This window comes from Puma concolor, chromosome A2, assembly GCF_028749965.1.
Source record: "Puma concolor isolate L17-30 chromosome A2, mPumCon1.1.hap2, whole genome shotgun sequence".
NCBI classification, from domain to species: Eukaryota; Metazoa; Chordata; class Mammalia; order Carnivora; family Felidae; genus Puma; species Puma concolor.
In genome coordinates, this window is record NC_141668.1 from 142071595 (window position 1) to 142086030 (window position 14436).

Below are 14436 nucleotides of genomic sequence, written 5' to 3' on the forward strand. Positions count from 1 at the left end.
ATGTCCTTGACCATCTCAAGAGATGGTCTTAAACCTCTATGTAACCACAGACCCTTTTAGGTGAAGCTTACACAACCACCTACATATGCTCTTTCAAAAAACCCAAATGACTGATGTTGTGGTAGGACCCCGAGAGGTGTCGCATAACTTAGTCCTACTCGGTGTATATTTCCTGAACGGTAACTGAGGTCAAGACACTGGGGTGAGGGTGAGGCAAAGGTGGGTGGTGGGGTACAAACAGAACAGGACCAGGACATGGACCTCAGTCTCAAAGAGTTTACATTCTAGTATTCTCTGGTCCTATGTCTCCTAGTGCCTGTTTCTGATACTCCTCAGCTCACAGGCTATGGGTTGTTCCTTTGCATTCAGGACTATAGAGCCCGTGTGTCTCCACCGCATTCGGTGAAGTATTTGCACAACCAACCCACAGTGCTAGTCATCTGCAAGAGATGCAGTGATGAGCAAGTGAAGACTCCCAGTCCTCAATGATCTCACAGTAAAGACAGGACAAAGTAAAGTAACAGTTTTAATGCAAGATGGAATGCTAAGAGAAACAGCGGGTTACCGGAAGGACAGACGTATCACATCTACCTGTGGTGGGGGAGGGAAGGCAAAATGCAGGGAAGTGGAGAAAAGGCCTTCCTTCCAGGCCCTAGACAGATGAGTCATCGAGAACTCCTCCTGCCTTCTCAAGGTCTATAAATAATCCCAGGTGCTGCCATTTCATTTAATTACGCAGCCTCTCCAGATGGAGAAATATAATTAAGCAGTCTGTACCACCGACATGATATAAAGAATGGGTTAGCAAGTTGTGAAACGTTTGAGTTTTGAAGTTTGCTTTCAACAATGAAGTAAGGGCAGAAATGAAGAAGGAGCAAACGACAGAACTGGAGACGTCGGGGAAAACCAAATGACCGGGATTATATTCTGGGTAGAAATGGAAATAGAAACAGAAAAAGAAAATACTGGCCCAAGGGGGATGAACTTTCCCAGGAGGAGCAAAAATGAAACCTTAAATAAAGAAATCTCAACAAGGTTGTTGAAGATAGGTTGTCAAAAAGAACCATAAGGGGGCGCCTGGGTGGCGCAGTAGGTTAAGCGTCCGACTTCAGCCAGGTCACGATCTCGCGGTCCGTGGGTTCGAGCCCCGCGTCAGGCTCTGGGCTGATGGCTCGGAGCCTGGAGCCTGTTTCCGATTCTATGTCTGCCTCTCTCTCTGCCCCTCACCCGTTCATGCTCTGTCTCTCTCTGTCCCAAAAATAAATAAAAAACATTGAAAAAAAATTAAAAAAAAACAAAAACAAAAAAAACCAAAAAGAACCATAAATAAATCAGGATGCAATTTATTTATTTCTTTTTTTTTTTTTATTTTTATTTTTTTAAATTTTTTTTTTTCAACGTTTATTTATTTTTGGGACAGAGAGAGACAGAGCATGAACGGGGGAGGGGCAGAGACAGAGGGAGACACAGAATCGGAAACAGGCTCCAGGCTCTGAGCCATCAGCCCAGAGCCCGACGCGGGGCTCGAACTCCCGGACCGTGAGATCGTGACCTGGCTGAAGTCGGACGCCCAACCGACTGCGCCACCCAGGCGCCCCACAATTTATTTATTTCTTAAATGTACAAGGCATATGCCATTGACTGGACCTTTGGATACAGACATAATAAAAATTTTACATCTTTGCGTCTGATGCAAAGATTCAGAAGAGACTATAGGCCCTAAAAAGTCTTGCAAGGAGGCTGGCAAGAACATCACGTTAAGAGAGTTTTTACATGTAGACGCTCTTCTAAAAATCATGTGTTTATAATTCCACAGTTCAAGGGAATCAGGAAATACAAATAAAATTTTAGGCATTCCAATAACAATGGCAACTAGGCAGTAAAACAAACGAGACGTTCCCCCCAAATGGTAAATTCGACAATAATCATGTGCTTCCTGGAGAAAAACACAATCAAACGTGCAAACCTACAATAATCAAAACTACAAAAAGCTTGGGGATACCAACTTTGTATGGGCATCAGATGGAAAGCTATTGAGAAGGCTGCACAGACAGAAGCCACTTGGATTCTGAGAGGAATGGAGGGAAATGTTCAATGACAAACAGTGAAGAGACATATTGAAAGAAATACCAATTCCACTAGGGATGACAGATTTCTTGGTCTTCAAAAATACAGGCCAAGTTGGGGTAAAGTCATTCTGAGCACTTGGTACTCTCTACTCAATAAACTTAAGCTGGAGCCAATCAAATTCTTTTGTGCCTTGCTTTCAAAGTAAAGCATCCTTCTACAAATTATCTAATCATTCCACTGATATTTCAACTTTCCTGTCAGCATAAGCTTTTCATATTTCTTTCTTTAAACAGAAAAGCTATGTAGATTGTTATCAGAAAAACAGAATATTTTATTTTGAAGGAGTATTTTAATGACATTTGGTATTTTATATTTTTACAGGAATTCGTATCAAGCTAACAGCAAAGAATAGTAGAGGTTCTACTTTAACAAACAGAAAACAATTATTTTAATTTTAGTACTGACATAAATTAGCTACACAAGCACTTATTCCCTTTAGTGGTTTATCAACACATATCTCCATCTCTTGCCAATTTCTTATTCTAATTAATTTATCTAAAAAAGCCTTTCAACAACCTACCCTCTTGCCGTGCCCCTAGATCTGCTAGAGGGCTGTTGATCCAAAGGTGTGTGTGAACTAGAAAATAGATGTTCTCTCCTCTAGATACATTACTCCCCAGTGGCGATGAAACGAATGTACCATCTAGAACATGTGGGCTCAAATGTACACAAGCGTTTGTGGCTGCCATGATTCATCATTTCCCCTGCATGGAAGTGAACCTTCCTTCCCGCAGTGGTGTTCATACAAAGCACTTGGGGGAGACATGGCTCACCGTCTTTCAGCATTGAGAGTGACCTTCAACTCTGTCTGTAATCAAAAGATGTCAGCCACCATTCAAGGTTACCGGGGTTCAGGATGGGGTCGTGATCTTAAGATCATGTTGACACGAAAGCATGAGGAGATTGACTGGAGACTGTGTTGCAGTGGGAATGTATGCCCCCTCCAGAGCAGACAGCCAGCCACTACTCACATCTTGATTACTGCCACATCATCAGGACATTTTATGTAATATCTGCCATATTTAACTGAAGAACTATAAACACTCTGTAGGTTCAACAATCATGCCTGTGAGCTACAAGAGGCGCACCTGCAGGCAACCTCTAGTCTAAGCCAACCTAAGGTCCCTTGGTCAACCATGTGCCCACCAGGTCTGTGCTTGTTTCAGTGTTTTGGAAACATTATGAACTTCATAATATCCAAGTGTTTTGGAAACATTATGAACTTCATAATATCCAATCACAGCAAAGGCGGTGGGAGAGCTGAAATTACTCAGAATAACAGGCACATAATAAGGAAGGAAAAAGAAACAAAGATAACAACAATTTGAATCCATAAGAAAATTATTCTAGCGTACGGAGTGAGCTAACATCAAGGCTATACCATCTACATGGAACTAGGAGCCTCGCCTAGACCTGCACTTGTCATTCACGTCATGTCACTCTGGACAATTAATATGTGCATTTATAAGCACTAAGTCAGCATACAGCCTCTTTACAAATGGAACAGTTTCTCCACTCACCTCTTTCTAGCCATTATCACATGCGACTGTGACAGTGAGGTCCTAGTGGGCAGGAGCTGATCGCATTTACTGTAGCTAATGTAGCAACTAATGCCCTTTCTGGCACTGAATCTGTGCTGAACAGATGACAAATACTTTTTCAATAACAAAATGTGAGATCCCAGGCTTGAATTTGAAAATATATATCAAGATTTATCTGACTACTTGGGGGGAAAATACCAAACTCCCCGATTTAACATTCATTTTTTAAAAATTTCCTAATGTTTATTCATTTTTGAGAGAGAGAGGGAGAGGGAGAGAGAGAGAGACGGAGAGAGAGGGAGACACAGAATCCGAAGCAGGCTCTTCACTCCAAGCTGTCAGCACAGAGCCCTATTTGGAACTTGAATCCACGACCCCTGAGATCACATTTAACCAACTGACCCACCAAGGTGGCCCCCCAATTTAACATTCTTATAGAAAGATGCAAACTACAATGATCTCAAAGTATGGAATCTAATTAGACGGCCAAATTAAAGTGATAATAATACTCTCCTCCTCTCCGCTGCTCAATGTAGTGTTAGCTGCAATGTATAAATGCATCTGTGGCTTATAAGGAAAATAAAGGAAGCAGCTCAACACAGCTGGTCTCTAAATAAAATTTCTGTTCTATTTTATATTATCCATCCTGTATTTTGTGTACACAGGGCAGCAAGCCAAAATTTTGAAGAGGACTTATCAGAGAAAGTATATCTTTGTGCGTAAAGTAGTAGTCATGTCCTAGAAGTAATTTAACAATTCAAACCCTAGATTTCACACTGAAGCATTTTGCTGGTTTGTATACCAATGTGCTTTGCCTGCCTAAGACTCTAATTGGTCTCACATTTCACAAGAGTTAACAGAGCTAGAAAAATAGAAAGCTATTGGGTAGCACATATTGTGAACTGGTTCTTTCAGAACTCATAAAAACATTTTAAAAATCTGTTTTCCTCCAAGGAAGGTGACCTATAAAGTAGGACCTGGTTGGGCTGGGCATGAGTGGCCATGACAGAGAAGGAGGAGAGGGTAGATCTGACGGTGAGGCTATAGGAGTAGAGGTTCAACTATAAGAAAAACAGCATACCAAGAGGACAATAACAGAAAACAAGGGATTAACCATGGAAGTGGGTATTGTTTAAAAATGGCTCAAGTGACCTCAAGTATTGTGGAAGGCAAACCAATCATGGTTTAGATGCAAGTGACCTGCCCACAGGGCAGTGCCCAAAATAGACTTCTGTTCACGCAAAGAGGACACATACACCATAGGTCTCCATCCCACAGATAAAGAATTGCATGGATATGGATACATGTTTTATTTGCAATTGATCAAATGTCTACTATGTGCCAGGACCCACGTTAGGGGCTTCATTTAATGACTACTTTAATCTTGATGGTGTAGAAGTTGCTATCTTCATTTCACAGATAAGAATACTGAGGTTGGGTGGGGGGGTGGCGGGCGCCTGGGTGGCTCAGTCAGTTAAGCACCCAACTTCAGCTCAGGTCATCTCACATTCTGTGAGTCTGAGCCCCGCATCGGGCTCTGTGCTGACAGCTCAGAGCCTGAAGCCTACTTCAGATTCTGTGTCTCCCCCCCTCTCTACCCCTCCCCTGCTCATGCTCGGTGTCTCTCCGTCTCAAAAATAAATAAAAACAGAGAGAGGCCAACATAATGAAGAAGTAGGGGAATCTGAACTTCTGATATCTCTCAAACAAAGAAGGGCTAAAGCCAAAGGGCTTTGAACTCTAAGAGGCTGGGAGGAAAGGAGACTGAGTCACTACCAGGGATACACTGGGACAATCTGACAGGCCATAAGGGCTACTTCAAGGAAAAAATCAGAGCACACCTGGTGGAGGGTCCAAAACATCACTGCGAGTAGGGAAATAAAATAACCAAAGTCACAACAAGAGAGAGCAAGTAACACTTTCCAAAAAAACACCTCCTGACGGGCCAGGCCCCGGACAGTGTATCACCCTCCTTTAATATAGCAGTGATCGCAGGTGCAGAGCACACAACAAGCTTTTAGAACGCATAAGTGACAGAAAAGTAGCCAAAATGATGAAACAGAAGAATTCTCCTCAAAAGAAATTACAAGAAGAAATGACAGCTAAAGAATTGATCAAAACAGATATAAGCAATATAATGGAACAAGAATTTAGAATGATAGTCATAAGATTAATCACTGGGCTTGAAAAAAGCATAAAAGACAGCAGAGAATATGTTGCTGCAGAGATCAAGGAACTAAAAATTAGTCATGAGGAGATAAAAAATGCTATAAACGAGGTGCAAAATAAAATGGAGGTGGCCACAGCGCAGATTGAAGAGGCAGAGGGGAGAAAAGGTGAATTAGAAGATAAAATCATGGAAAAAGAGGATGCTGAGAAAAAGAGAGATTAAAAAAAATCCTGGATCACGAGGGGAGAATTAGAGAACTAAATGCTTCCATCAAATGGAACAATATCACATCATAGGAATTCCAGAAGAAGAGAGAGAAAGGAGCTGAAGGTGTACTTGAACAAATCATAGCTGAGAACTTCCCCAATCTGGGGAAGGAAACAGACATTGGAATCCAGGAGGCACAGAGAGCTCCCTTCAGACGTAACTTGAATCGATCTTCCACATGACATATCCCAGCGAAACTGGCAAAATACAAAGATAAAAAGAGAATTCTGAAAGCAGCTAGGGATAAACAGGCCCTAACATACAAAGGTAGACACATAAGGGTAGTTGCAGACCTATCTACTGAAACTTGGCAGGCCAGAAAGGAATGGCAGGAAATCTTCAATGTGATGAACAGAAAAAAATATGCAGCCAAGAATCCTTTACCCAGCAAGCCTGTCATTCAGAATAGAAGGAGAGATTAAGGTTTTCCCAAACAAACAAAAACTGAAGGAATTCATCACCACTAAACCAGCCCTACAAGAGCTCCTAAGGGGGATTCTGTGAGGAAAATGTTGCAAGGACCACAAAGTACCAGAGACATCACTACAAGCATGAAACCTACAGATAACACAATGGCTCTAAACCCATATCTTTCAATAATAACACTGAATGTAAATGGACTAAATGCTCCCATCAAAAGACATAGGATATCAGAATGGATAAAAAAACAAGACCCATCTATTTGCTGTCTACAAGAGACCCATTTTAGACCTGAGGACATCTTCAGATTGAAGGTGAGGGGATGGAGAACTATCTATCATGCTACTGGAAGTCAAAAGAAATAAACAAAAACATATAAAAATGCAAGTAAAAAAAGAATACTGAGGTTGGAAAGTTTAAATAACTCTATCACCAGTATGCACCTGTTAAATAGAAGAGAAGGGACTCAAAAGCAAATAGTTTTTTTTTATTATTTTTTTCCCTAAATGTTTATTTATTTTGAGAGCAGGGGAGGGAAGGGACAGAGAGAGAGGGAGAGAATCCCAAGCAGACTCAGTGCTATCAGCACAGAGCTCAATGTGGGGTTGAACTCATGAACCATGAGATCATGACCTGAGCTGAAATCAAGAGTTGGATGCTTAACCAACTAAGCCACCGAGGCGCCCCAAAAGCAAAGAGTTTTGACTCCAGTGAGTGAGCTCTTAAAACACTATGCTCACCTGTGGTTTATGAAAGTAATCATAGAAAAGAGATGTGTGGAAGAACGAGAGATACCAAGCAAATACATAAACAGACAACTTCCAAAATATTTGACCATGAGCCACAGTAAGAAGTATGTTTAATAACATTACCAAGTACATATTCACTATGCCTCTCTGTGTGGAAACAACTAAAAAAAAGGTTCTACCAAAAAAAAAAAGTTCTACAGAAATATTTACCCTTACTATGTGTCATACACTCTGATATTTTCTGATTTATTTATTTTTTTTCTATTCTGTTTCACTATTTTAAAACTGCTGAGAGGATTTGCTGAAATTATTTCATGGCCCATTGCTAGGTCAGAACCCACAGTTTGAAAAACAGTGCCATAACCAACCCTAATGACCACCACGCTCACTGTTTCTGAGGTTGAAGCAGAATATTAAGTTTTTCAATTTCTCACATATAATCTCCCATTTGAGGCTTTTACCCAAGAAAGGAAAGGGAGAGAGGGTGGTTAAGAGGGAGAGACAGCAGTGGACAAAACTGTCCATCATGGGTCACAAGCTAAAAAGAGTAGTGAAATTAACATATTCCAAACCAGACTGGCTCTTTCTCAAAGACAAAGAAGCTTGCCCCTTTAAGGCAGGGGTTAAAGACCCATGGTGGAAAAGGTTCTGATGTCTCCCACATCCCTTTGAGTTGTCAGAAAGACATTGTCCAACAATGACTCACTGATGGAAGAAACACTGGTATGTGGTCTTCAGGCAAATTTTAAGACGGAAAGACAAGTCACATACCTACTACTCAGGTTACTTTCCATACAAAAAAGCGCCAGATCTCCTCTCAGCTACTTTTTTAAGACACTTGATGGTTAACACTACTTTAATTTGATGTGACTTATTAAAAAGCCTGGATGGCCTTATCTATGGAAGGATGCAAACTGTGGCTTCTAGCTGTGGAAGCAGCACATGAATTAGGAACGCTCAATACAAACAACAAAAAAAGAAAGCATGCGGGTTCATGACTGTACTAATTTGGAAATGGTCTCAGGGAAAACTTTAGTTACCATGGGGATTTGGGGGAGGGAAAGAGAAGGGGTCTCTTCAGAGAAGTGACTGATGCTATTTATTAATCTACTTGTAAGTAATGTCAAGTTAAAAGTTGCTCCAAAGAAAATCACCTTTTTTTTTTAACATCAGTCTCTTAACATGCTGAAGGAACCTGTTCAAAACGCTTCAGCAGTGAAGTAACTTAGATGATAAATGTGTTCTTCAATCTGTGCACCAGTCAAGTAGCAATAAAATCAGAATAATTCATGCAAAAATTTTCATTATGTTTCTAAACATACTTATTTACATTTTAAATCACACATTAGACAATATGAAATATCTTTCATTTAGACAGGTGCAAACGAGAAAACAGATGCATTCATTAAACATAGAACAATTCGGCGAATTAAAAAAAAAATACTCAGAGAACTCTCTGGTTCAAGTACTTGAATCACCGTTAGCTTACTTGAAAAAATATGGCCATGGCTCCGATTATTCTGTTTTCAGAAATTGCGGTTTGAAAGCTGTCAAAGTCATCTGGATTATAAAAGAAAATCTGCATCTGTAAAAGAACAATTGAAATATGTATTAGGAAAAATTTCAAACCTACACGAAAGTAGACAGAATAGCACAAGGTACCCAGATTCCTCACTTCTTAAGATTTTGCCAAATGTGTCCATCTATCTGTATTTTTTCTTTGCTAAAGTGTCTGAGAGCAAACCCCAAGCGCCAGATCATTTTACCCCTACATACCATACAAGCACACACCTTCTCACATAGCTAGAAGTGTCTTCATGCTACCCAAAGCAAATAACACTGACACCTTCTGATTGCCTGATATTCATGTCATGGTGAAAGTTCCCTATCAGGAAGCAAAATTTTAACGAACTGAAACATCCTGAAGTAGTAAAAAAAAAAAAAAAGTGCGCCTGTGAGATTCATTCCATGTACACATTAAAATTACAAATGCTTAAATGGGCACATCTTTATAAGCAATACTCTTTCAGACGAATTTGAAGGGGTCTCTCAGTGGCTTTGATAAATAGCCCAAATGGAATATTTCAGCGAATCCACAAGAAACATAATGATGGTGATAATAATGCGTTACATTTTTACAGCTTGCAAAATTGTACCATACGTTATTTCACTTAGGTCATTTGATAACCTCTATGAAGGCAGGGCAGAAATGACTACCCTCAGTTACAGATGAAGAAACAGAGCTTCAGAAAGTTGATGTGAACCTGGCTAAGATTAAACATCAGAGGAAGAGTGTAAAATCCAAGTGCTCTCCTTTCAACCTTAAATCGTTCTCTTACATCTAGTTAGAGTTTCTTATTCAAAAAGCAGAACACAGACAAATCAACTCAAAATCCTTCTATCATCTTAATGCTTGAACACTCCTTGATATTTAATACAATTCAGAGAACGAAAATGGACCATAGAATGTTCTTGAAAGACTACATATATGATAAAAATAACAGATTTGGGTTCCGATTCTAGCTTCTTCATTTACTTGTCTGTGAGACCTCAAACAGTCTTATTTCAAAGCATCAGCTTCTTCATCTATGGAATCAAAATTTACCATTGGTAGGGGGGAGGTGGGGGACAAATGAGTCAATGTGTAGTGTATAGTAGCCCGATGCCTAGACCTCATCTCTCTGTGCAGCCAATCACTATCATCATCATCATCACCACCAATATCATCACATTTTAAAGTTAACATTTGACAGACATCTTAAAATTTCTAATAAGAATGTCATTCCACTAATTCTGGAATGATCCTACTCCTTACAGAAAATCAGATCTCCTACATCACTCATTAGCTCTCTGCTGTGACCTCTATGTTTCCACTTTTCCAAATGACGCGATGCTATTCTCCATGATAGAGTGTGGAGATGTCCATTATGTGGGTGTGGTTACACCCAGATGGAGTTTGGAAATATGATGCTGAATGATGAATTCCCAGAGGGGAAGCTAAGTCAGAAAACTAGAAAAACTAGCTGACGTATAGGTCGAAGGTAAACAGAGCCATGTTGCCTGAATTACCTAAGATGTTAAGGATTAAGGGGACATTTCTGTTCTCAAAGGGAAAATAAGGTAGCCCAATCAGGATACTTTCTTGGAAAAGTCAGGCACCTAAATGGATGAAAAAAAGATGGGTAGATTCCTTTGGAGGATTTTCTTCCTTACAGTGAATTATTTTTACACTGTGAATTCTCACCCATTCTGGTGGCCTCTTAACAAATGTGTTGCCTTTAGGTTTGGACCGTTTTAGACATCATGCGTTTACGTGGAGAAAAATCCATTCAGTGAGTTGCAGACTAAAACAGTCTAATACTAGGTGAATGGTTTCATGTGCAATGCTACTAACCCAAGAAAGAAACTTGGTACACAAGTACATTCAGAAAATACACTTCATTTTCCTTTCAAAAGTCGGGCCCTCAAATTAAGTAAGTTCCCAGAAGTTTTTCTTATTCTACAGCCCATGAGCAGGGGCGGAATTGTTTAATGCATCACCTGAATAGTGTCTGATACAAAATACTTTAAGACCTCTTCAAGGGCATTTTCATTTACGACCGGGTGAAGAAATTCATTTTCAGAAAATGTCTTTGAGTCATGCCTCCACCCATCAGGATAATAAAATGTCTCATAAAGAGAACAGTAGCAGAATTCTGAAATATCAATTTTCCTTGCTATTTCTCTCAAGTTGTAGTCTCTTGAATTATGTTAACTTTGGAAACTATGTTAAATATGAGAGTAATAAGTGGATGAAGCTTTGCTGAGTGAACTGGACTTTAAAATGTTGTGTTGTTCTTGTTGAGACAAATTTGGGCGGAAGCTGGAAAACTATCTCCCACGAATATCTTTGGAAGGTGTTGGGCCAGCAAATAAATATCCTGAGTAGCCCATCGGCTTTCTGTATCTGCTCCCAAAAGCCATCGCCAGAGCCTACTCCCCAGCGTGTGCTTCCTAATAAAGTGAATCTAAGGCATGCTTAGTGCGTCAGTCGTCTTGCTGAAGAATCATGGCACACATCAACTGAAGGAAAAGATCCAGAAAATCTGGCAACAGAGACATCTACAAACTGTTCCACACAGCCTTTACCAGCACCAATTATGTACCCTTTAACCCATTTGCATCCTTTCTCTCTGTGTGCGTGCACACAGATACACAATTTCTTTTTATGAATCACTGGGTAGTAACTGAGAAATATGCCCCTTTACCACTAAATACTTAAGTGTATAATTTCTAAGAATAAGGACACTCTCTTATATAAGCACAGTATAATTATTCAAATTAGCAAGTTTCACATTGATACAATACTATTATCTTATTCACAGTCCATTTTGAATTTTGGCAAATGCCCAAATAAAGTCCATTATAGATCATTATTCTGGTTCTTAGTCCAGGAATCCAATTTAGGATCAAGCTTGGCATTTCGTTTTCTTGTGTCTTTCTACTGACCCCTCTAGCTCCCACTTTCATCTGGAACAGTTACTCAGTCCTTTTTTTTTTTTTTTTTTTTTTTAATTTGAACAGTGCGAATGAAGTGCATAGGTCAGTTGTTAGGTAGAATGAGGGGTCTGTCTCATGGTTTCTCAGGGTTAGATTCAGGTGATGCATTTGGGAAAGGGTTCCATAGCAGTAACATTGTCTTCACAGTGCATCATATCAGGAAGTGCATTGTGTGGATTCCTCCCAACATTAGGGGTGTTTAACTTGATCTTACGGTTAAGTTGATGTCTACCAGGCCTCTCCACTATAAAGGCATTAATATTCCTTCTATAATTGAAAAGTACTTTGTATGGAGCTATTTGAGATTACATATATTGTTCATCATCTGACTTTCATCCACTAATGTTAGTGTCTATTGATGATTTTCTAACTGTATTATCCATTCTGTGTGCAGTAATGGGATTCTAGAGTGAGAAACAGCTTACTCTTCTCCACAGTTCACTTATTCATTCATTCATTTATTTAAATCCATATGTACTCATTTATTTTGTTTTACTCAATGGGTTATAATCCATTAGCATTATTTATTTTAACATTCAAACTGTCTCAATAGGAGGTCTTTTGCACAGTAGGAAACCCTTCAAATGGATTCCTCTGTCATTTTGCTATATCCCTGTCATTTTGTATTTGTTAGCATCTCCTTATTAGCGGTCACAGATGTTCTAGACTCAATTTTGTCTTTTCCCTGCTCCAGCCCTAAAATTGGCCATAACTTGGGTGGGTTCTGGTTCCTTTGAATAAGGAATGGCATTTAAGGACATTATATCCTAAAGTCACTATTTTCCAAATATGTTTGAGATTAGAGCATTTGGTTCTTCAAGAAAACCTACAGCTTAAGTGAGTGAGTCTATCCCAACCAGGACCTTGTTTGCAAGGGAAGGAAAGCTAGATCAACTTTGTATAAATGGATGTGCCTCCACCATGCAGAGTGCCATAGACACGTAAGTCCTCTCACCCATAGAAACAAACTATATTAAGATCAACTAAAAAGTCACTGGTAGACCATATAAAGCAGCACACAATCAAGGGACCAGTTCTACAAAATCCTTCAAAATCATGCACAAGCCTCACAGACCTGGATGGATGATTCTACAAGTCTACACTGTGGAATGGCTGGGCTGGAAAAATATCCAGGTATGTCTCTGGTCAGATCAAGGTGATAGATAACATAGGGTATCACATGGCATAACCTGACATTTGGAAAAAAGAATTGCACAAAAATAAAACGCCCTACCAGTGACCAGGAGGCATACGCTAAGATATAGATATAGATATAGACACTGCCTGGATGAATAGTAACATTACCAAGTAATGGGAGGGGGATGAAATGGATAGTGCGAGCATAAGGTTGACCAAGGTCAATGCTCTATTGTTGTAGGGCACAAGCAAGGAACATACAGAGTTGCCAACAAAAGGTTCACTTAACTTTCCATTCCTCCTGCCTTGCACCATTTTCCACCTTGTATTTAAAATGAGTCTAGTTGCGGGGCGCCTGGGTGGCACAGTCGGTTAAGCGTCCGACTTCAGCCAGGTCACGATCTCGCGGTCCGTGAGTTCGAGCCCCGCGTCAGGCTCTGGGCTGATGGCTCAGAGCCTGGAGCTTGTTTCCGATTCTGTGTCTCCCTCTCTCTCTGCCCCTCCCCCGTTCATGCTCTGTCTCTCTCTGTCCCAAAAATAAATAAACGTTGAAAAAAAAAAAAATTTAAAATGAGTCTAGTTGCAATTTGGTATAAAAACTATCTTAATGCTTGTCTTCCAACTTGAATCACTAAATCACTAGTTGTGTTAAGCTGAATGAACACAAAGCAACATAAGTGAAAACTAGAGCCTTCTATATTTTCATTAATGTTGTTATATTCTAAACATTTAGTGAGTGCTTACCGTATGCCAGGTACTACAGTATCATTCATTAATACTCACTGAGGTAAGAACCACCATGATCCTCATTTTGTAGCCAAAGAAACCAAGGATTTCCAAAATTTACAAAGCTGTTAAGGAGGGAGGGAGGGGTTAGGATAGGAACCTCATCTTTCTAATCTTAGAGTTCAAGGTCTTAATTACTGTGCTTCCTTACCAAGGACAAGAATATTTGCTTACTGCCCATTATGTATAAGGCCCTATGACAGATGAAGACCCAGTCTGTGCTTAGAAAGACTGAAATATTAATAATTAGAGAAAGTTAACTCTTTCTTTTTTTTGAATGCCAAAGTTAGAGTTGTAGTTAAATGTATCACAAAACACAAAACACAAAGCCAATGAATGGCTCTTGGACAAATGAGGCATACAGTAAATAAATACTAAAGTAATGTGGTGATGGGTGGGAGGGGACATTTCTTTTAAGGTGGAGTTTCTATCACCTAATGTTACAGTTGCGTGCCTAAGTCAGCTCTCACATCTCCATGATAATGGAGGCAAGAGGCAATGATCCCAAAATTCTGCGAGTACAAAAATCCAGCAGAAACTTCTTCGGTGATTCACAAAGCTCCACATTTTAATTTCAAACAACTTGTATCTCTTCAGCATGCACCTCACCCCCGTACCAACAATGCCCAAGAAAAAACATTGTGATAAATTAAGTAAGGAAAGAGCACACAGTTCAGACGAAAGGCAACCTACTGAA

General features: G+C 39.8%; 1 protein-coding gene across 8 annotated transcripts in view; it reads right to left on the reverse strand.

Moving 5' to 3' along the window:
• PTPRG (protein tyrosine phosphatase receptor type G) overlaps positions 1-14436 on the reverse strand; it is a 721980-nt gene that overhangs the window by 213292 nt on the left and 494252 nt on the right. For all 8 annotated transcript variants that reach the window (XM_086697741.1, XM_086697739.1, XM_086697740.1 and 5 more), the window contains one exon: positions 8767-8862. In XM_086697741.1, coding sequence (XP_086553867.1) covers positions 8767-8862 — 96 coding nt within the window. The remainder of the gene's footprint in view (positions 1-8766; positions 8863-14436) is intronic.